Below are 24,449 nucleotides of genomic sequence, written 5' to 3'. Positions count from 1 at the left end.
AACAAGTGTGTGACCATCACTGACCAGCACAAAGCTAGATCACAATAGGGGCCCAGTTAAAATATTTCAGATGCAACAGGGTCAAATCTTTAAAGTACTAAATTAAAACAATCCTTTTAGTAGAGAAAATTCTACGTTTCAGAAGAGGACCTTCATATTGAATCTCTGACCAGCAACTGATGATGCTATTTGCCTCTGATGTTGATTGGTTGCCTAGACTGGGCTCACCCAATCCAGGAGCAAATGAGTTCCTTGGTCGGTATTATTTGGGATGTGGGTGGAGGAGGGTCACAGTACCCATTTGAGAGGGACTTGCCTGCTCCTCTCACTCTCTATCCTCTGCTGTTCTCCGGCATGGTGTGCCTGTATTTCTCTGGAGGCTCCTGGATGGCAGCTCTGATAGTGATGCTGATGGTGCTGTGCCCTCCCCTGGCCTGGGCCAGGGAGATCCAACGTAAGTATATACCTTGGATGGTGACCTATCAGGGGGTTGGGGGCTGGGGAGGAACGGAGTTTGTCACTATATCCAGGCCAGGTCCCTTAAAAATTGTGATATATTCTTACTGACCACCTATCTTTATCATATGGATCCTTAGTTCTTTCCATAGTAAAGGAGCCTGGGTGCTTCCCCACTTAATGAGAGTTGTATAAGTTGTCGCCATATATATGAACCATTTCTTTTCAACTCTCCTCCAGTAAAACCTATCCAGCCTTGCATTCAATTCTCTTAGGGTCTTAAGATTTATAAATAAGAATGTCAAAATAATTCCTCATACAGTAGTTTCCTTTATTTATAGTGTGTGTGTGTTACTAACTCAGTCATGTCCGACTCTTTGTGATCACATGGACTATAGCCCACCAGGCTCTTCTGTCCGTGGGATTCTCCAGGTAAGAATACTGGAGTGGGTAGCCATTTTCATCTCCAGGGGATCTCATGACCCAGGGATTGAACCTGGGTCTCCCACATTACAGGCAGACTCTTTATGGTTTTAGCCACCAGTTATGCCGAAAAAGGGCTTCCCTATGGTGCTAGGGGTAAAGAACCTGCCTGCCAAAGCAAGAAACATAAGAGATGGGGTTTGATCCCTGGATCGGGAAGATCCCCTGGAGAAGGAATGGCAACCCACTCCAGTATTCTTGCCTGGAGAATCCCATGGATGGAAGAGCTTGATGGGCTACAGTCCATGGGGTTGCAAAGGGACAGACACGACTGAAGCAATTTAGCATGCATGCCAAAAAAAGGGAAAGTTTCACCAAAAATTTTCTGTGGATTCAAAAGGAATTAGAAAGATCTCTCCTAGAAGATCCTGTGTTGTGTCCTCAATAGGACCTATGCTGTCTCTCCTTAGCATGTAAGAATATATCAAAAGGTCTCTTCCCATTAAGCCATTCCCTTTCTCCTGAGCTCCAGTGTTTATAAGGATTATGTACCTGTGAAATCCTCTGACAAAAGTTGGGGTTGGTTTTCTCTCTATTCTGTGGAAAGCACCCTAAAGCTTAAGCAGAGATTCTTAGTACTTGGAATGACTGTATAGATAAGGAGCACCTTATGGAATGTTCTATGACACTTAAAGAATTCACATATATTCTGAAAACCTGACATAGGTTAGTATTCATCACGAATCTATTTTGAATCTTTCTGCACAATCAATTTCTCCTACGTCTCCCCATTCTCTGCCCTGAACCCATGAGAAGGGATTTAACTAGTGGAGGACAAATTGTATAAAATTCTGTTTTTGTAAGTCAGTAGCAATCAATTATCAGCAATTTCATGTTGTTCAAACCATAAACCCTAAGCAGGGTACAGAGTATGAAGGTTGTTTCCATCCCATAGTGTTGAAAGTCAAAAAGCGAGTCAAGGGGGTTCATTGGCCTATTGAGGTCTTGGCCTCAAATTTCATAGCTTCATTTATCATGTAGTCTCTGTTCCTTAATTATTCATGTTCATAAATCTTTCCAGTTATTCCCTACTCCTTTTCCAGTTATGTCATCACCATTATTGAAAATCCCCAAGTTTACACAGACCATCAGCACTATATAGTCCATTAGATGAGATGAAATTTAGTGAAAATTTCTCTCTTTCTTAAAAATCACCTTTTACTTAACTTTGAAAGTTTCTTACAACTAGTGGGAGGAGAAAGAGGAAATTTGTCTGAATTTGTCATAGAAGGTAGAAGGAATTTAATGTGTCATCAGAATAAAAGTGTTGGAGCTGGAGCCCCTTCTGGATGCTTTCAAGATCCCCACAAAAATCAGCTTCCAAAACTCAGGGTTTATTTGTTTAGACCAAAAATTTTTTTTTTTTTTTCTGAACAGCTGTTATATATTGGGCTCTGTTCTAGGCCCAGAAAATTCTATTTGAATAAGGAAGAAAAGACCCCTGCTATCATGGAGACAGGAGAGAAAGACAACAACCCAATAAACTTTAACAAAGAAAAAACATTTCAGAGACAAATAAGTGCTCTGAAAAAAAGTATGTCAGGGTCATGGAACAAAGAGAATTGCCACCTGATTTCAGTTCAGGTGGCTAGTAAAAATGACATTTAGTTGAAATATGGAAATTTTGATGATGGAAAGCCAGTCATGTGAAGGATGTAAGGGAACAGGGAAAGAATGAAGTGAGGAAGATATTTGATTTTCTAAAGGGACAAAAAAGAAGGCAAGAAAGTGGCTGAAGCATAGAAAGCAAGTTGGCATGTGGAATAAGATGAGGTTGAAGATGAAGTCAGGGGACAAATCATATTAGGACCTGATGGCTGTGGTAAAACATTTAAATTTTCTTTTTTTTTTTTTTTTTCTTTTTCTTTTTATTTTATTTTTTTATTTAATTTTTTAAATTTTTAAATTTTTTTTTTTTTTTAAATTTCAGGACACGTGCTCCCCAAATACCATCCCCTGGGGTCCAGGCACCACCAGCCCCAAGCATCCAGCATCGTGCACTGAACCTGGACTGGCATCTCGTTTCATACATGATATTTTACATGTTTCAATGCCATTCTCCCAAATCTTCCCACCCTCTCCCTCTCCCACAGAGTCCATACACTCTATACACCAGTGTCTCTTTTGCTGTCTGTATACAGGGTTATCGTTACCATCTTTCTAAATTCCATATATATGCGTTAGTATACTGTATTTATGTTTTTTCCTTCTGGCTTACTTCACTCTGTATAATAGGCTCCAGTTTCATCCACCTCATTAGAACTGATTCAAATGTATTCTTTTTAATGGCTGAGTAATACTCCATTGTGTATATGTACCACAGTTTGCTTATCCATTCATCTGCTGATGGACAAGGTTGCTTCCATGTCCTGGCTATTATAAACAGTGCTGCGATGAACATTGGGGTACACGTGTCTCTTTCCTTCTGGTTTCCTCAGTGTGTATGCCCAGCAGTGGGATTGCTGGATCATAAGGCAGTTCTATTTCCAGTTTTTTAAGGAATCTCACACTGTTCTCCATAGTGGCTGTACTAGTTTGCATTCCCACCAACAGTGTAAGAGGGTTCCTTTTCTCCACACCCTCTCCAGCATTTATTATTTGTAGACTTTTGGATGGCAGCCATTCTGACTGGTGTGAAATGGTACCTCATAGTGGTTTTGATTTGCATTTCTCTGATAATGAGTGATGTTGAGCATCTTTTCATGTGTTTGTTAGCCATCTGTATGTCTTCTTTGGAGAAATGTCTATTTAGATCTTTGGCCCATTTTTTGATTGGGTCATTTATTTTCTAGAGTTGAGCTGTAGGAGTTGCTTGTATATTTTTGAGATTAGTTGTTTGTCGGTTGCTTCATTTGCTATTATTTTCTCCCATTCTGAAGGCTGTCTTTTTCACCTTGCTAATAGTTTCCTTTGATGTGCAGAACATCACAGCAGGATCCTCTATGACCCACCTCCCAGAATATTGGAAATAAAAAGCAAAAATAAACAAATGGGACCTAAATTTTCTTTAATAAGATATGTGAATGCTACTGAGGGATTGCTTCCCAGGTGGCGCTAGTGTTAAAGAATCTGCCTGCAAATGCAGGAGATGTAAGAGATGCGGGTTTGATCCTTATGTCAGGAAGGTCCCCTGGAGGAGGAAATGATAACGACTCCAGTATTCTTGCCTGGGGAATTCCATGAACAGAGGAGCCTGGCGGGCTACAGTCCATGGGGTTGCAAAGAGTCAGACATGACTTGAGAACAGCACAGCACCTAGGAAAGCACTTGGTGGTGCTGTTTATTGAAATAGGAAAAGTTTTGGAAGGAAATAATTTGAAGTGGGTGGATAGAAGAATAAGTTTTGTTTATTTTAAGTTTGAAATAATGTATTAACACGTATGTGGAGCCTTCAAGAAGTCAATCGAAAATATCAAATTGAAATTCAAGAGGAGGCCAGAGCCAAAGGTATGAGTGTCAGGGTCACTGACATATGCACTATGTTAAAATATAAGAAAGTAGGAGAAGGAGAGATTGTGTGTAGATCGGAAAAAGAGAGCAAGGGCCATGTCCAGAGGGCCAAGGGCTTGTGAGTCTGTAAAAGAGCCTGGGAAGGGGGTACTGTTGATGTTGGGGAAAACCAAGAGAATGTGATGCATGCAAGTGAAGAAAATAGATTTTTCAAGAAGGGAAGGAGTGGCAGTTGTGATGAGTTTGACTAAGGAGGGTCAAGTGAGAACATGACAAAGAAATCAGCACTGGGTTTGGCGGACTTGTTTACAGTCAACAGAACGTACAAGACAGGAACTAGATTGGACCCTTTGAAGAAAGAATGAGAGCTGAAGAAGTGAGGAATGGATTACAGATGCCACATTTGAGTAGCTTAAATCAGGGGGAGACTGTGCCCTAGAATCGGAGAGTAAGCTGGACCTAAAGTATAAGAATAAAAGAACCTGAAGAAACGCTGAGAGGACTTGAGAACCAGAGAGGTTCAGTCACCAGCAAAAAACACTAGAATGCCCTTGTATGTATGCAGGGGTGACCGGTTATGGAAAAAGCTATTGATTTATACGACCTTATATTTATTAGTGACCTAGAGTACAACAGTTTTTCCCCTCGCTGATGAGGATGGAGTAATAAACAAAACAACCCAATCTCTATCAGCATGGAACATCAAAACACTTCATAGTTGTTATGTACCAGGTCCATAAGTTTATAACTGTCCTATCAAATCTGTAGCAATTAAAATATATCTATGGAATCTAATATTCAAAAAGTTTCAATAATTTACCCAGTCACATAGTTGCTGCTAGAGCCCAGATTATATAGTGTGAAATCGAGTTTATGGAAATTCCTTTTCTTTTATGTCAGCATACTCTGTGTTGGATTCATATATACATTATTATTTTATAGAAAGCAATGTTTCTGCTCTTTTGTGCTCAAAATGGTAATTAGTGATAACATTAATTGAAGACAATTGCCAAATGATGATGAAGATATCACTTGCTTTAGAAAGTAAACAAATAGATCTTGTGAGCTTACATTCATAGGGTTTATAAAAATTAAAATGGCAATGTATTTATTGAGTACTTATGATATGAACAACACTAGAAAGACTGCTAGAAGCAATAAATAGGAGGAATATTCATTAATTTTGCATTTATTTTACAAGTTTCATATGGGTTCATAGTGTATGTGCAGGCTGTCATGGGCATGTGAAGAAGAAGAAAAGAAGTACTCCTTCTGAAATTTTGTTAGCAAGTTGGGCTAAGGTTGCCAAATATAACACAGGATCCAGTTAAATTTAAATTTCAGCTAAACAACAATAATTTCTGAAATACAAATTTAACTGGGAAACCTATATTTTTATTTACCAAATTGGCAACCTTAAATTGGGCACATGAGTTGCAGTAACAGTCCTAACCATATAAGCTACCATAAAAAATTCACACAGTTTTATTTTTTAACTTTGTCATTGACAAGAAGATATTAGAGAATTTCTGAATATTAAGATAGACTTGATCTGATTCACAGTGCACTTATCATTTATAAGTGAAAGTCTCTTCTCAGAGTCTGGGGAATTGCTCATTTCTTGTTAATTGTCTAAATGAGGTCACTTTCTCCCTTACTTTCTTCCTTTTCAGTGGGACTTGACTACAGAAATAAGAATTCTTTGTATGACCAAGGCTGATAATTTAATGCCTACTGGTATTATTGGGAGTAGGAGACAAAGTTAGAAAAGGAATTATTTGGGGCTTTGAATGGGAATAAAATGTCTGTGACTGTAGTTTACTCCTATACTATAGACAAGTAGTGGGCCAGTGGCAGAGAAATAAGAAGGAAGATGATGTGAAGGATAAATTACATGACTTTGTAATTTGTTGGTGAGGGAAACAAAGAAGGCTTCGTACTGAATAAATGTGTTTTACTGGAAAAGTAGCTCTCCACTGGGGCTGGATTCTTAAAAAGTATAGATTTGATGTAGGACCAAGACAGACTATTGGCAAAACTTTCAATGTAATTCTCAGCTGCTCCAAAATTAACAATGGTTTTTGCACCATAGATTTTTTCAGATGGTTTATACTGATGGAGCTCATCTGGTGACGAACCACCACTCCTTACCCCTACTCCTTGACTCCTAAACATCTGGAAATATCTGGAGCCATTTTTGGTTGTTACACTGAGGGTTTCTTCTGACATCCACTGTGTAGGGGTAAGGGATGCTGGTAAACAGCCTACCATGTGCCGAACAGACCCCACCCCAACCCTCAGAGTCATATTTGACCCCTTAACTCATCAAGTCAGATTTGCCAATTGAGATTTGTTACCAGTTTTTAAAAAATCTGTTTTTCTGAGCTTTCTTAATTTGAAAATGCAGAAAAGAGGTTGTAGCACTGTATTAGGGTTATGGTTTTAATTTCCTTAACGCTCCTCAGTAGTTCTCCTTACATATAGTATAAAGTCAAAATCCTAACATCACCTACAGGACTTTTAAGTTACTGGCTCAAGTACTTGATTTCTCCAGTATAGTCTTTTACCTCCTCCCTCTCACTCTCTGCACTTCAATGAAATATTTTTTCTAGTTCTTTAAAGAAGTCCGTCACTTCTTCCAAGCTTTTGTACATGGTATTAATGTACAAAATACAGACACCTGAAACGCGTCTCCCTTTTACCCTAAACATATGCACACACCCAGTTTCCTCCCTCAGTGCATGCCAACTTAGCCTTTCATGTTACATTAAATGTCACTCTTAGAGACCACTTTTTGGCACCTAATGTAATTCAGGTCATCCTATAATCGTTACAGAAGTCTAACACTTCTGATATTTCTCACTCTTGTATAAATTCTTTTATGGTTTAATTTTGTCTATCATTTTCACTAAAATTTAAGCTCCATGATCGGAGGGGACATGTCTGTTTTTGTTTCTTTGGATTCTCAGAGAGTAGCACAGGCCTGTGGTAAGGTCAGCCCCAACCTAACATTTGCAAAATGAGGTGAACATGTTTAAGGAACTGTTAAAGAGCTGTAGGATGACGGGAGAGCCCTGGTTTTCTGGTGGAGGGTTCTAGGAAGAGGTGGTGAAGGGCAAATCCTCTAAGACCTCAGGCTTAGAGGATTCAGGCCTAGAGGGCTCCAGCCAAGCATGGAAGCTGGACTAGGTCAGAAAGGCTTGGATAAGAGAGATTTCCCCAAGCCTCCTGCAGCCTCTGTCTGTTGAGGAAGATGAAAGAACTCAAGGTGTGCTGGTAGTTGGGGTGCCGGTGGAGCCACCGAGGCGGGTTAGGGCTAGTCCTAGCGGCCCCAACTGAGCCTGGGCGTCCCGCATTGGTGGGTGTCGCCCCTGCCCTCCATCCCTCATTAGCCTCTCCCCAGGAGTCCACTCCTGTGACCAGATCTATCCTGTCTCTGCAGCACATTTCCTGGAGTATTGTAAGGGCGAGTGTCATTTCTTCAACGGGACCGAGCGGGTGCGGTTGCTGGACAGATACTTCTATAATGGAGAAGAGTACGTGCGCTTCGACAGCGACTGGGGCGAGTTCCGGGCGGTGACCGAGCTGGGGCGGCGGTCGCCGAGCACTTGAACAGCCAGAAGGAGATCCTGGAGCGGAGGCGGGCCGAGGTGGACACGGTGTGCAGACACAACTACGGGGCGTGGAGAGTTTCACTGTGCAGCGGCGAGGTGAGCGCGGGGGTGGACGGCCAGTGTGGAGCAGTGTGTGTGTGTGTGTGTGTGTGTGAGAGAGAGAGAGAGAGAGAGAGAGAGTGGGAGAGAGACAGAGAAAGAGAGACAGACAGACAGAAACAGAGATACTTCACTCACTCTGGGTCGAGTGTGTACGACTGTGAGTGGGTACAAGTTAGGAGGGTTCCTGTGAGAGCCTGTTGTCAGCAGACACTGTGATTTTGTCAATGCGTGACTGTGAGACGGGAGAGACAGAGAGAGACAGGGCCGGAGACAGAGGTAGACTGAGTCCAGGGTAAGTATTAACATGTAGGATGTGAGCAAGTAGAAGTTGGGGTTCCTGTGAGAGTCTGTTGTTGGAGAGACAGTGTGTGAATTTGTCAGTGACTGTTGAGGGGAGTGTGTGTGTGTGAAGTGGGACGAAGAGAAGAGTGTGTGTGATGGGAACAGTGCCCTGGGGTCTGAGTGGGCCTGGAGGGAGGGAAGGTGTTGGGGAGGGATACAGGAGGGAGGTTAAGAATTTGTCCATTTCTTCCAGGTTGTCCATTTTATTGGTGTATAGTTGCTTGTAGTAGTCTCTTATGATCCTTTGCATTTTGTGGTGTCTGTTGTAACTTCTTTCTTGTTTTCTAATTTTATTGATTTAACTCCCCCCCCACCCCGCTTTTTTTTCTTGATTGAATCTGGCCACAAGTTTATTAATTTTACTTATCTTCTCAAGAATCAGCTTTCAATTTCATTGATCTTTGCTATTGTTTTCTTCATCTCTATCTCATTTATTTCTGTTCTGATCTTTATGATTTCTTTCCTTCCACTAACTTTGCATTTTGTTTGTTCTTTTTTCTCTGAAGTTGTAAGGTTAGGTTGTTTATTTGGGATCTTTCTTGTTTCTGAGTTAAGATTGTACTGCTATAAACTTCCCTCTTAGAACCACTCTTGCTGTGTCCCACAGGCTGTGGATTGTTGCATTTGCCTTGTCATTTGTTTCTAGGTATTTTTTGATTTCTTCTTTAATTTCTTCATTAATCCATTGATTATTCAGTAACATACTGTTTAGCCTCCATGTGTTTGTTACAGTTTTTTTTTTTCCTATAATTGATTTCTAATCTCACAGTGTTGTGGTTGGAAAAGATGCTTTAGCTTAATCTTAAATTTGTCATCTTATGATATGTAAAAATGTCTTTTCCTCAGATTTTTTTTTTTTCTCCAAGAAAATGTCTTTATTGAACCTGTTAGCTTTAGGGATTGTATAAGGCACTAAGCATACATATTAATGAGTCTCTCATCCTCTTTTGAACTCAAATATGAGCTTAAAAAGAAAGAAAAATGTAAAATAATAATAGTTCCAATAGTAAACATGCTTGTTTTGCAAAGGAGATGGGTTGATCAGTGGTATGTAAGAATTTATATAAATTAAAGAAAAATTAATGGCTTTTCCTCTCCTTCAGGACTCACCCTTTTCTTGAGATTTAACTCAGAGTACAATCACATTCATCTTTTGTAGGGTAGAACCATTTCTGAGATATTCTAAGATATGAGTGCCTTGAGAGAGCTTTCCCAGGATTTCATCCTTTCTCTCCACACCTATCCCACTGCTTTCCCCCAATTTATCCACATGGCTTTGAATTAAACAAGGAAAATAATAGCTAACACATATTGTAGGGTAAATTCCAGTTACTGTGTTATATACTTTAGGTATATTAATCCTCACATAATGAATGCTAAGAGATAAGTTAGTACTATTATCCTTCTTTATAGATGAGAAAGTTAAGGCACAGAGGAATGTAAAAATTCTCCCAGGGTCAATCAGTAAAAATTAGAACCTGGATTTGAACCCAGGCAGTCTGGCTTCAGAAATTATGCTTTTAATTAATATGCAATATGCCTTGCAAAGATGTGTAAACACTTAAATTCAACAATGAATAACTATTTCAATGCATGAGAAAACACACATTTTCTCAACATCTTTCAAACTAATTGTCCAGTGTGTAAATGTTAAAGATAAAGCTCATGGCACTAATTCTCTTGTGCCACTGGGCCAGCTATGAGGGAGGCCTACCCAAAGCTGCAGTCTGGAACTTGAGAGTGGGGGCTGAAAGGCAGCTAACCAAGGAGACTTACTCTGTTGTCCTCACTGATTCCCTCCACCTTTTCTCTCCTAGTGGAGCCTACAGTGACTGTGTATCCTGCAAAGACTCAGCCCCTGCAGCACCACAACCTCCTGGTCTGCTCTGTGAACGGTTTCTACCCAGGCCACATTGAAGTCAGGTGGTTCCGGAACGGCCATGAAGAGGAGGCTGGGGTGATCTCCACAGGCCTGATCCAGAATGGAGACTGGACCTTCCAGACCATGGTGATGCTTGAAACAGTTCCTCAGAGTGGAGAGGTCTACACCTGCCAAGTGGATCACCCCAGCCGGACGAGCCCTATCACAGTAGAATGGAGTGAGCTTTCTGATCTCATAAATCCCTCACCCACTGTGGAGGGGGCTTGCTTTCCTCTGAGTGTCCCCTGAGTGTCTCCTCTCCCTACACCATGTGATCATTTGCTCCTTGTTCTTCTGTTCTTCAGCTGAGGTTATTGGGGGAGCCCTGAGATAGCCTATGATAGAAATCCTTTGATAGTTTACAGATATCCTGGGATAGTTTCTCCAAATACCTACACCCCCTGGGGAGGCACTTCTGCCGGACAAGGAGAAAAGAGGTGTTCCTGTTCTGAGCTTCCTGTGATTTCACAAGTCATGGACACTACATGGCCCTGGGCACCAGTCCCCTACCTCAGATTGGGCTTCTGACACTGTTGCTCTGAGTTCTTCACTGTGATCTGAAAAGAGATGCACCCTCTACAATGTACGGATGTGCTTGACATGAGTGGAGTCCAACCTCAGCTATGCTTTTTATTACATCTGTCACCCTAGACAAGCTACTTAACCTCATTGAGTCCTTTGGCTCCTCATCCATTAGATGTTGAAGTCATGTGACCTAATAGCATGGCTGTGATATTTAAATAAGTTCACTGTCTGAACCTTGTAGCTACTCAATGTGATTTTTTAATCTCTTTTCCAGAAATGTCCAATTATTCTGATTCTTCCAGGGTAGCCTTCTTTCCTCATTCCCATAGTTCACAATTTCAGCATCACAATTAGAGAAGAGAATTTGGGATAAAAATGACTAAAACTGGCTTCTTTTCTCAGGGGCACGGTCTGACTCTGCTCAGAGCAAGATGATGAGTGGAGTCGGGGGCTTCGTTCTGGGTCTGCTCTTCCTTGCGGTGGGGCTCTTCATCTACTTCAGGAATCAGAAAGGTAAGGAGCTTGTTCTTTGGACAGCTGAGCCTCCCCACTGACTTTTGGAGGAAGACATATGGTTTTGCTCAAGTTAGTTCTCTGTATATCAATGGCCTCGTCTAAAGCTTATTTCCCTAACTGACTTTAATATCCTGGAGATCCAGAAATCTGTAGTCCATGGTTACTTATGGGTGAAACATAAGAGACTGTGGCTTGTAGAGATAAGGAAAGGTTAACAGGCATGGGGATTTGGGGTGGAGATCCTGGGACAAATGCAGGAAGAGACAATAAGACTGACTTAATTGCATTGGATTGGTATGAGAGAAATTTCATGGGTCACAGGTTCTCAGTGTTTGCCCTCGTATAAACCCTGGCATCAGATGATGTGTTAGGAGAATCTCTGGTGGGGCCCTGGGGCTTGGGACATTGTGTTTTGGGGATGGATCAACCTCTATATCTTTTAAGTATATATCTTCTTTTGTCTCTCTTAGGACGCCCTACACTTCAGCCAACAGGTACGCTCTTTATCTTTTAGAATTGTGTTTAGTCTCCCTGGAACAGATGGTAAAGGAAACAAGACAGAGGCAGAAATAATGAAAGACTTTGGATCTGACTTCTCATCAGGCAGTTTACACTAAAGCTTCTTCTCTTAACTAAATAAAAGGCTTGTGCTCTAAAGTAGCTTTGGCTCAGGAAACTTAAGAATATTTTCCCCTTCTAACTGTAATGCTTTAATAGTAACATTAACATTCCCCTGTAGAGTTATGTCTGGAAACAACCCTCTCCTCTGTTTCTTGCAGGGCTCCTGAGCTGAAGTGAAGATGGTCACACTCAAGGAAGAACCTTCTGTCCCAGCTTCTTCACAGCATGGAAAGGTTTCCTGCTTAGTGCTAACTCTTCCACAATGAAGTACTTTCTCAGGATCTCATTTGCTCCTGGCTCAGTGACCCCTTAAAAACTGTCCTCGATGGTTTTCTCAGTCACCCCCACCCTGCTGCCCTCAGCCTTTGACCTGGAAGTTCTCAATATTGATTCCAGTACCTTATGTTCTTTCTTCCTTGGTTCCCTTTGTTTTCAACTTCTGTTTCATGAGCTCATCTGTTCATTTTACTTTATAATGTGTTCTCTCAAATAAATACGGAGTGAAAATCATCTGCTTCATACATCTTCAAAGAAAGAAGTCAAAGAAAAGATAAAGGGAAGATTACATCACACAACAATAACGTTTTTATTTATATTCCTGAATTTTGGTCACCTGTAGATCTAGAAAGTTTCCTTTCTTACTTTTTCTCTTGAGTTTTCTGCATTCTGTTATTAGACATGTTTTCCCAAGCTAGCCCTTAATGAACCCATTTTCCTGAGAAAGCCCTTAATGAACCCATTTCATGATGGTCCTCTACATATCTGCATTTTCAAAGACAAGTTTCTATACACTATTGGATACAGAATTGGGACAACAAATGTAAGAAATGCAGGTAACTTGTAAGGATGTGATGCCCTCAACATTTTTGTAATCATGCTCTTGTCTTTTTTTCACTGATTTTTTAAAAGAAAGTATATAAACTAGGGTACTTCTTGAACTATTTTTTTTTTTGTTATACTGATAGTGGGCTATAATACTTCAATCTTTTTCTGTCTCTCCAATAAACATCATTGATGTGCTGGTTCTTTGGCTGGGATGCATTCTTCACCATAAATAGTTCTCAGAAGTCTATCAGGACAAAGCCACAAGTCGATAACATGCATTTCTGAAGCCCTCCAGTTTCTGTTACAAACTTACTGTCTGTCACAGGGAAATCCCATATGGGTCTTAGCAGAAATCAGAGACCTTGCTGGGAAACAAAAGGGGTTATATGAATACAGTGATGTACATCCAACAGTGGAATACTCTGCATTTTTAGAAAAAAAATGAGACTGTCTTGCTATGGAGTAATCTCCAAAATTCACTTTCAGTATGTACAGAAGTGTGTGTACCATACACAGCATTTTGTTTAATAAGGTAGAAGAGGATAATAGGAACGTGTAACTAAACCCATTCATTCAATCTATCTACATATCATCTACTTACATTCATAAGTAGAGACAAAGGAAGGATTTTTTTAAATGTTGCCTTTAAAGCAGAATGAGGGGATAAGTTGAAGGGGACAAAGATGAAAGCTGGACTTTTCCAAATAAATCTTATTTAATATTTTAACTTGAGGCATTTTTGAATATTTTGTGTAATAAAAATTTAAATATGTAAAAGGTGATATCAAAAACTAAAAACAAGCTGTAATGATTGAAACAGACTTATCAAAAATATATGATGAAAAACAAGCTAGAAAAGTAATTTTTTACTTTTCTTTTTTAGCATTTTTTTAACTCTTGCATAGAACATTGTGGAACTATAATTGTAAATCAGCATTTATCTATAAATTCCATAGACTTCAGTTGTATAAAGGAGTTGGATAGGTTCTGAGAAAGGTGACTACATTGGAGAGGCAGATAGTGGGTTTTGCTAAGAGTCAGCTTTAAATGTAAGTCAAATCTAAAGAGTAGATAGTAGATTCAGAAGCTCATTTCAGAGTAATGGTAATTTGAACACAATTTCTCCACAGTCAGAAGCAACTATTATTTTGTTTTCAACCATAGTCAAAATTTATTTTATGCATATGTTGATTATGTGTGAAACAGGTTATCATCTTATAGGAATTTGATAAGCTGATAGTCATATCTGCATTATGTATACATTTGGTGTAAATTTTGTTTGATGCTAGGGTTGCAGCTTTACTCTCGCTTTGTTCTTCAAGATGAAGAAATGACTTGTCTCATTTTGTTTGAGATCAGTGTTGTGAAAAATAATGTAGAAAAGTGAGTGGTGTGAATATCTGAATTAAGATGTTTTCTGTTAGAAAACCCATTTTAACTGGCTTTACTTTTAATTATTATCTCACATAACACATAGACCTGAGGTAGTAAATCTGCAGAGTTGGTTATCAGGCTGGTGGCATCACCAATTATCTGAAATGCAGGAAAAGGCAACTGTTTCTTCTCCTGTGCTTTCATAGAAGGAAGGTGTAAGTACATTTAGAGTAGCTAAAAGACTGCAAAATGCTGAAATATGGTTGTCTTCACTGAGGAGAACAATTGGACTATTGCAGGGTTTATAAAGCTATTGAAGCAGAGATTAAAATAATGGCTATTAGAAGATAATACCAAGAGGCATAAATATGCATTTTAGCCAGGGCCCCTATGAACCAAATCATTTTGTACCAAATAAATCAAAGAATGTACCTAAAGAGACATTAATCTCATCAAGTATCTTGTTAGTTCTTTACTTGTATTTGTATTTCTTTAATAGCAGAGGTATTAAACCAGGTATAACAGGAGATATTTGTATAACAGGAGATATTTGTGATGGCACAGACTCCTCTTCGTTCAGCCAACAAATAATCTAAAACAATTCTATTATCTAAACCCCTATAAGCTCAGAATAATTCTTATGCCTATAGGCATATTTTGGGGTAACATACTTTGCTCCCCTTCAAGGCCAGGCTGCTTTGCTTTCTGCTTTGTGATTTTATTTTACTTATCTCAGATTTTTATCATCAAGCTGTAAAAATTTTGAGAAAAATAATGGAATTATATTTTTTGCAACTTTATTATTACTAAGCAATGTACCAAATTACTTTGCTTGAATTTTTCTGTTAATTCTCATTACAATTCATCAGTGTTTTCATAAGAGGAATCAGGCTAATTTAAGTAGACACCAGTGAATATATAGTTAGCAAATGACAGAGTCAAGATGAAGCCCAAGTTTAATTCATTTCAACAGCATAATTTGCCAGTCTACCACACTATCAGGGATAATTTTGTTGAGTTGCTTAGTTGCGACCCACTCTTTGTGACCCCATGGACTGCGGCACACTATCTCCCGGCGTTTGCTCAGACGCATGTCCATTGAGTCGATGATGCCATCCAACCATCTCATCCTCTGTCGCTCCATACTCCTCCTTCCCTCAATCTTTCTCAGCATCAGAGCCTTTTCCAATGAGTTGATTCTTCACATCAGATGGCGAAAGTTTTGGAGCGTCAGCTTCAGCATCAGTCCTTCCAAAGAATATCCAGGACTGATTTCCTTTAGGATTGACTGGTTTGATCTCCTTGCTGTCCAAGGGGCTCTCAAGAGTCTTCTCCAGCACTACAATTTGAAAGCATCAATTCTTTGGCACTCAGTTTTCTTTATGGTCCAACTTTCACATCCATACATGACTACTGGAAAAACTATAGCTTTGACTAGACGAACCTTTATCAGCAAAATGATGCCTCTGCTTTTTAATATGCTGTCTAGGTTTGTCATAGCTTTTCTTCCAAGGAGCAAGCATCTTTTAATTTTGTGGCTGCAGTCACTGTTTGCAGTGATTTTGGAGCCCAAGAAAATGAAGTCTGTCCCTGTTTTCATTTCCCCCACATCTATTTGCCTTAAAGTGATGGGACCAGATGCCACGATCTTAGTTTTTTGAGCGTTAAGTTTTAAGCCAACTTTTTTCACTCTCTTGTTTCACCCTGATCAAGAGGCTCTTTAGTTCCTCTTTGCCCTCTGCCATTAGGGTGGTATCATCTGTATCTATGAGGTATATCTGAGGTTGCTGATATTTCTACTGGCAACCTTGATTCCAGGTTTTGATTCATCCAGCCAGTACATCACATGATGTACTCTGCATCTAAATTAAATAAGCTGGGTGATTAATCCCTTTGATTTGGGGTAGGTTCTGTTGATCATTTTGGAAATAGATTAATCAAGTCATAATTTCAAAGATAAATGAGAAATAGATCATTGTGACTCAAACATTCTTTGCCCCCACTTTAAGCTGTATCTCCCCCATCTTTTACTCAGGTTTTTCACTCAGGAACACATCTTCAAAAACAAGATGGCTCCAAGAATAAGGCAGGCTAGTCTCTTGGTAATGAAACAGGTATCCCAGTCGATATGAATGAAATGGGTAATGTCAATCCTTAGTGTCCTATCTCAATCCTCTTTAAGTATGGAGTGGGTGATGTTGATGTTGTATGTAAATAAATACTCCTCTATTCTGCTCCCCACTCCATTGCCATTTCCTCCCCACCATCTGTCTTACCCCTTATCAGAGGCCAAACCCTAGGCTTTCAGATTCATTCTACTGAAGGTGCAAATATTTCATTGACCTGGAGAATCAAGAACCAAAACCAAATTCTGAACCTAGAGCTAAGTAGAGATCTCCAAACAAACAAACACTGCTCTAGGTTTTTCCAGATGAGAACTGGACCACAGCAACTGGATTGTTTGCAGATCCTCTGAATGAGACTGAGCCTTGATAAACTGGGACTTTATTTGGAAAGTTAGCTTACTGAGAAGATGGCAGGCTAGTGCCTGAAAATAACCATCTTGTCAGGGCCTGAATGTTGGGTTCTTTTCAGAGATGGGTGGAAATGAGGAAACAAAAAGACCATTTAATTCTTGCAAATACTCCTAGAATGGCAAGCCTCCAGCAGGAAATATGTTAGCTTCACTTCTTTATAGCCCTTCACAGTGGGCTGCTGCTGCTGCTGCTAAGTCGCTTCAGTCATGTCCGACTCTGTGCGACCCCATAGACAGTGGGCAGGGTCAAGCTATCCCCCTGTTAGCCAAACAAAACACCTTAGACCAAGGGTCAAGTGGAAGGGGCTGGGCAGGGCTCCCTGAGGCAGGTTGGTATGTATGCCTATAATAAGAAAAACAAAATAAGAATTAAAGTCACAGATGCAGATCCAGTATGGATTCAAATGAACCCTTACATTTACAGAGTTACCATGGAGTTTAAATTGAATATATTGTGCTCTCACCTTTAGATTCCTTCCTCTTCTCCCCTCATCTTTTGATTTTGGAAAAGTCTCTCAACAGTCTCCCCTACAACAAATACAATCTTTCCAAATGAACTGCTATTTCCTACACACTCCATGATTTCAAATAATAATACAAAGCTATATATTGGCAGAGAAATAGACACAAACAGATATGAAAGAGAAGAGAGAGCCCAGAGATAAACCCATACTTCTACAATTAATTTACAACAAAGGAGCAAAAAATATAAAATGGAGAAAGAATAGTTTCTCCAATAAAAGATGTTGGGAAACAAGATGGCCACATGCAAAATAATGAAACTAAACCATTTTCTCACACCTTATACAAAAACAACTCGAAATCAATTAGAGACTCCTACATTCATAGAAAGTGAACCCATAAAACTCCTAGAAGCAACATAGACAGTATGCTCTTTGACATGAATCTTAGTAATATCTTTCTGTGTATATCTTCTTGGAAAAGGAAATCAAAAGCAAAAATAAATGAATAGAACTGCATCAAATTAAGAAGCCTCTGCACATCAAAGGCCAACATCAAATATCAACAAAAAACACAACCTACTAAATGGGGGGAAATGTTTGCAAATCATATATCAGCATAAAATATCCAAAACAGATAAATAACACACAACTCAACAATAACAAAAACTCCAATTTAAAAAGATACATGCACTCCAATGTTCACACCAGCATTATTTACAGTACCCAAGATAAGAAAGCAACTTAAGTGTCCAACAACAGATAAATGGTTAAAGAAGGTGCTTTAGAAGCAGAAGATATTAAGAAGAGGTGGCAAGAATACACAGAACTGTACAAAAAAGATCTTCACGACCCAGATAATCACAATGGTGTGATCACTCACCTAGAGCCAGACATCCTGGAATGTGAAGTCCAGTGGGCCTTAGAAAGCATCACTATGAACAAAGCTAGTGGAGGTGGTGGAATTTCAGTTGAGCTATTCCAAATCCTGAAAGATGATGCTGTGAAAGTGCTGCACTCAATATGCTAGCAAATTTGGAACACTCAGCAGTGGCCACAGGACTGGAAAAGGTCAGTTTTCATTCCAATCCCAAAGAAAAGCAATGCCAAAGAATGCTCAAACTACCACACAATTGCACTCATCTCATGTGCTAGTAAAGAAATGCTCAAAATTCTCCAAGCCAGGCTTCAGCAATACGTGAACTGTGAACTTCCTGATGTTCAAGCTGGTTTTAGAAAAGGCAGAGGAACCAGAGATCAAATTGCCAACATCCGCTGGATCATGGAAAAAGCAAGAGAGTTCCAGAAAAACATCTATTTCTGCTTTATTGACTATGCCAAAGCCTTTGACTGTGTGGATCACAATAAACTGTGGAAAATTCTGAAAGAGATGGGAATACCAGACCACCTGATCTGCCTCTTGAGAAATCTGTATGCAGGTCAGGAAGCAACAGTTAGAACTGGACATGGAACAACAGACTGGTTCCAAATAGGAAAAGGAGTACATCAGGGCTGTATATTGTCACCCTGTTTATTTAACTTCTCTGCAGAGTACATCATGAGAAACACTGGACTGGAAGAAACACAAGCTGGAATCAAGATTGCCAGGAGAAATATCAATAACCTCAGATATGCAGATGACACCACCCTTATGGCAGAAAGTGAAGAGGAACTAATAAGCCTCTTGATGAAGGTGAAAGTGGAGAGTGAAAAAGTTGGCTTAAAGCTCAACATTCAGAAAACTAAGATCATGGCATCCGGTCCCATCACTTCATGGGAAATAGATGGGGAAACAGTGGAAACAGTGTCAGACTTTATTTTTCTGGGCTCCAAAATTACTGCAGATGGTGATTGCAGCCATGAAATTAAAAGACACTTACTCCTTGGAAGGAAAGTTATGACCAATGTAGATAGCATATTCAAAAGCAGAGACATTGCTTTGCCAAAAAAGGTCCGTCTATTCAAGGCTATGGTTTTTCCTGTGGTCATGTATGAATGTGAGAGTTGGACTGTGAAGAAGGCTGAGTGCCGAAGAATTGCTGCTTTTGAACTGTGGTGTTGGAGAAGACTCTTGAGAGTCCCTTGGATTGCAAGGAGATCCAACCAGTCCATTCTGAAGGAGATCAGCCCTGGTATTTCTTTGGAGGGAATGATGCTAAAGCTGAAACTCCAGTACTTTGGCCACTTCATGCGAAGAGCTGACTCATTGGAAAAGACTCTGATGCTGGGAGGGATTGGGGGCAGGAGGAGAAGGGGATGACAGAGGATGAGATGGCGGATGGCATCACTGGCTCAGTGGACTTGAGTCTCAGTGAACTCCAGGAGTTTGTGTTGGACAGGAAGGCCTGGCGTGCTGCGATTCATGGGGTCACAAAGAGTTGGTCAGGACTGAGCCACTGAACTGAACTGAACTGATACATATATAATATATACACAATGGAACATTAGTCATAAAAAGGAATGAAGTCCTGCCATTTGCAACAATATGGATGGTCCTAGAGGATATTATGTTTAGTGACATAAGTCAGAAAGAGGAAGACAAATACTGCATACTGTTACTTCTATAGAGAATATAAAAAACAAAAAATGAATTAATATAACAAAATAGAAACAGATTTTCAGCGTAGAAAACTACTGCTGCTGCTGTTAAGTCTCTTCAGTTGTGTCCGACTCTGTGCAACCCCATAGATGGCAGCCCACCAGGCTCCTCTGTCCATGGGATTCTCCAGGCAAGAACAAAACTACTAGTGATTACCAATAAGGAGAGAGAAAGGGGGAAAGACAAGATAGACTAAGACTAAGACTAAGAGGTACAAACTACTATGTATAAGATAAATAAGCTAGAAGGGTATATTGTAGAGCACGGGGAAATAAATCCATTATTTTATAACTTTGAACAGAGTATAATATACAAAAATATTGAACAACTATGTACACCTGAAACTAATATAATATTGTAAATCAACTATACTTGTTATAAAAATAAAATAAATAATAGAACATTAACTTATTTCATTTTTATAATATATGTGGCTAAATTACTTAATCCACTGTGGTTCCTTATCCTTTTAACTTTGGAGTTCTATCATCTGCATTTTTTGTCCTAAACAACATTTCTTGTCTTTTTTGCTGTGTTAAGTTTTTTAAGACTTTATTTTCTACTGAATATCTCTCTTTTCAACCTACAACAAGATTTAATTTATTTTATCTAGTGCAGTAAAAAGCTATGCAATTTATTGCATTTAATTTTATCACTGTTAATTTTTAAAGTTAAAAACATAACACTACTCACATGTTATTCACTTCAAGGAAAAATACTCCTACATATACAAAACAGATTAGAAGCCTGTTGCTTCTGTTGTCCTTTTCCCACTGACTTCTAAATATTTAAAAAATAAAGAATGTTTATATACTATATTAATAAGAAATTTAATTCACATATTAATAAAGTAATCTTACATATGATACCAATAATAGTTATTTCTAAAAACTATATATTTCATTAAATAATTTTGCATTTGATTAAAGTTTGCAAAACACATGTTACAAACTGGACCAAAGCCTTATCTAACACAATAAAACTATGAGCCATGCCATCTAAGGCCATCAAAGATGGATGGGTCATGGTGGAGAGTTCTGACAAAATGTGGTTCACTGGAGAAGGGAATGGCAAACCACTTCAGTATTCTTGCCTTGAGAACCCCATGAACAGTATGAGAAGGCAAAAAGATAGGACACTGAAAGATGAACTCCCCAGGTCAATACATGCCCAATATGCTACTGGAGATCAGTGGAGAAATAACTCCAGAAAGAATGAAGAGACAGAGCCAAAGCAAAAACAACACCTAGCTGTGGATGTGACTGGTGATGGAAGTAAAGTCTCATGCTGTAAACAGCAATGTTACATAGGAACCTGGAATGTTAGGTACACGAATCAAGGCAAATTGGAAGTGGTCAAACAGGAGATGGCAAGAGTAGATGTTGACATTTTAAGAATCAGAACTAAAATGGACTGGAATGGGTGAATTTAACTCAGATGACCATTATGTCTACTACTGTGGGCAAGAATCTCTTAGAAGAAATGGAGTAGCCATTATGGTCAACAAAAGAGTCTGTGCATTACTTGCATGCAATCTCAAAAAAGACAGAATGATCTCTGTTTGTTTCCAAGGCACACCATTCAGTATCACTGTACTCCAAGTCTATGCCCCAACCAGTAATGCTGAAGGAGCTGAAGCTGAACTGTGCTATGATGACCTACTTTCTAGAATTTCTAGAGAACTAACACCCCAAAAGATGTCCTTTTCATTATAGGGGACTGGAATGCAAAAGTAGGAAGTCATGAGATACCTGGAATAACAGGCAAATTTGGTCTTGGAGTACAAAATGGAGCAGGTCAAAGGCTAACAGAGTTTTGCGAGATAATACACTGGTCGTAGCAAACATCCTTTTCCAACAACACAAGAGAAAACTCTACATATGGACATCACCAGATGGTCAATACTGAAATCAGATTGATTCTATTCTTTGCAACCAAAGATGGAGAAGCTCTATACAGTCAGCAAAAACAAGACTGGAAGCTGACTGTGGCCCAGATCATGAACTCCTTATTGCCAAATTCAGGCTTAACTTGAAGAAAGTGGGGAAGACCACTAGACCATTCAGGTATGACCTAAATCAAATGCCTTATGATTATACAGTGGAAGTGAGCAATAGATTCAAGGGATTAGATCTGATAGACAAAGTGCCTGAAGAACTATGGACAGAGCTTCATGACATTGTACAGGAAGCTGTGATCAAGACCATCCCGAGGATAAGAAATTCAAAAAGGCAAAATTGTTGTCTGAGGAGGGCTTACAAATAGCTGAGAAAAGAAGAGAAGTGAAATGCAAAGGAGAAAAGGAAAGATATACCCATTTGAATGCAGAATTCCAAAGAATAGCAAGGAGAGATAAGAAAGCCTTCCTCAGCAATCAGAGCCAAGAAATAGAGGAAAACAACAGAATGGGAAAGACTAGAGATCTCTTCAAGATAATTAGAGATACCAAGGGAACATTTCATGCAAAGATGGGCTCGATACAGGACAGAAATGGTATGGACTAACAGAAGCAGAAGATATTAAGAAGAGGTGGCAAGAATACACACAGAAGAACTGTACAAGAAAGATCTTCATGACTCAGATAACCCCAATGGTATGATCACTTACCCAGAGCTAGACATCTTGGAATGCGAAGTCAAGAGGGCCTTAGAAAGCATCACTACAAACAAAGCTAGTGGAAATGATGAAATTCCAGTTGAGCTATTTCAAATCCTAAAAGATGATGCTGTGAAAGTGCTGCACTCAATATGCCAGCAAATTTGGAAAACTCAGCAGTGCCACAGGACTGGAAAAGGTCAGTTTTCATTCGAATCCCAAAGAAAGGCAATGGCAAAGAATACTCCATCTACCGCACAATTGCACTCATCTCACACACTAGCAAAGTAATGCTCAAAGTTCTCCAAGCCAGGCTTCAACAGTACACGAACTGTGAACTTCCAGATGTTCAAGCTGGATTTAGAAAAGGCAGAGGAACCAGAGATCTAATTTCCAACATCCGCTGGATCATAGGAAAAAAACAAGAGTTCCAGAAAAACATCTACTTCTGCTTTTTGACTATGCCAAAGCCTTTGACTGTGTGAATCATAACAAACTGTGGAAAATTCTTTAAGAGGCGGGAATACCAGACCACTTGACCTGCCTCTTGAGAAATCTGTATGCAGGTCAGGAAGCAACAGTTAGAACTGGACATGGAACAACAGGTTGGTTCCAAATTGGGGAAAGGAGTACATCAAGGCTGTATATGGTCACCCTGCTTATTTAACTTATATACAGAGTACATCATGAGAAATGCTGGGCTGGAAGAAGCACAAGCTGGAATCAAGATTGCCGGCAGAAATATCAATAACCTCAGATACGCAGATGACATGACCCTTATGGCAGAAAGCAAAGAGGAACTAAAGATCCTGTTGATCAAAGTGAAGAGGAGAGTGAAAAAGTTGGCTTAAAACTCAACATTCAGAAAATGAAGATCATGGCATCCGGTCCCATTACTTCATGGCAAATAGATGGGGAAACAATGGAAACAGTGACAGACTAATTTTGGGGGCTCCAAAATCACTGCAGATGGTGATTGCAGGCATGAAATTAAAAGACGCTTGCTCCTTGGAAGAAAAGCTAGGACCAACCTAGACAGCGTATTAAAAAGTAGAGACATTACTTTGCCAACAAAGGTCCGTCTAGTCAAAGCTATGGTTTTTCCAGTAGTCATGTATGGATGTGAGCATTGGACTATAAAGAAAGCTGAGCACCGAAGAATTGATGCTTTTGAACTGTGGTGTTGGAGAAGATGCTTGAGAGTCCCTTGGACTGCAAGGAGATCCAACCAGCTCATCCTAAAGGAAATCAGTCCTGAACATTCATTGGAGGGACTGATGCTGAAACTGAAACTCCAATACTTTGGCCACCTGATGCAAAGAACTGACTCATTGGAAAAGACCCTGATGCTGGGAAAGATTTGGGGCAGGAGGAGAAGGGGACAACAGAGGATGACATGGTTGATGGCAAATCTGACTCAATGGACATGAGTTTGAGCAAGCTCCAGGAATTGGTGATGGACAGGGGCCTGGCGTGGTGTAGTGCATGGAGTGGCAAAGAGTTGGACACGACTAAGTGACAGAACTGAACTGAGTAATACACATGCAACATACCTTTAAATTAATTTAATACATTCCATAACTTTATTATGGAAGAAAATTATTTCTCCAGCTTATCTTACAGCACTTTGTCAGATGTCTTACTTATTGGATTTCATATGCTAATTTTTTAATGGTTAATAAATTTCATATGCTAATGAAATTTCATATGCTAATTTTTAATAGTTAATAAATTAGTGACTACTTTAAAATGTTTCTATTATGCTAATTTCATATGCTAATTTTTTAATGGTTAATAAATTAGTGACTACTTTAAAATGTTTCTATTACTTCTAGAAAAGAAGTGTGTGGCTCTTCAACATTGGTGCCCCATCCTGCAGCTTCTAATTTGGTTTTTCAGAACTATACATGGCTAGTTGTTGGAAAGAATATCCTTTCAGATATTATATACGATAGTCTTATAAGCCCTGTTCCTCACCAAGAGTATTCTTTTTTTTTTTTTTACCAGGAGTAGTCTTAAAAAGTATTTA

The 24,449-nt window shown here is 39.4% G+C and overlaps 1 protein-coding gene across 1 annotated transcript; it reads left to right on the top strand.

Annotated features, from left to right (window-relative positions):
* The first annotated feature begins 269 nt into the window (after positions 1-269).
* LOC102271117 (DLA class II histocompatibility antigen, DR-1 beta chain-like) lies at positions 270-13,055 on the top strand. The gene is given in 8 exon segments (XM_014482764.2): positions 270-454; positions 7,832-7,981; positions 7,984-8,070; positions 8,073-8,099; positions 10,265-10,546; positions 11,296-11,406; positions 11,880-11,903; positions 12,189-13,055. Coding segments are annotated over 8 exon segments (795 nt in total). The 5' UTR covers positions 270-354; the 3' UTR covers positions 12,203-13,055.
* Positions 13,056-24,449: the final 11,394 nt, after the last annotated feature.

This window comes from Bos mutus, chromosome 23 (genome assembly GCF_027580195.1).
Source record: "Bos mutus isolate GX-2022 chromosome 23, NWIPB_WYAK_1.1, whole genome shotgun sequence".
Lineage (NCBI taxonomy): Eukaryota > Metazoa > Chordata > Mammalia > Artiodactyla > Bovidae > Bos > Bos mutus.
Note: the sequence above shows the minus strand (reverse complement) of the source record. Positions and strands in the feature narration are given on the sequence as shown.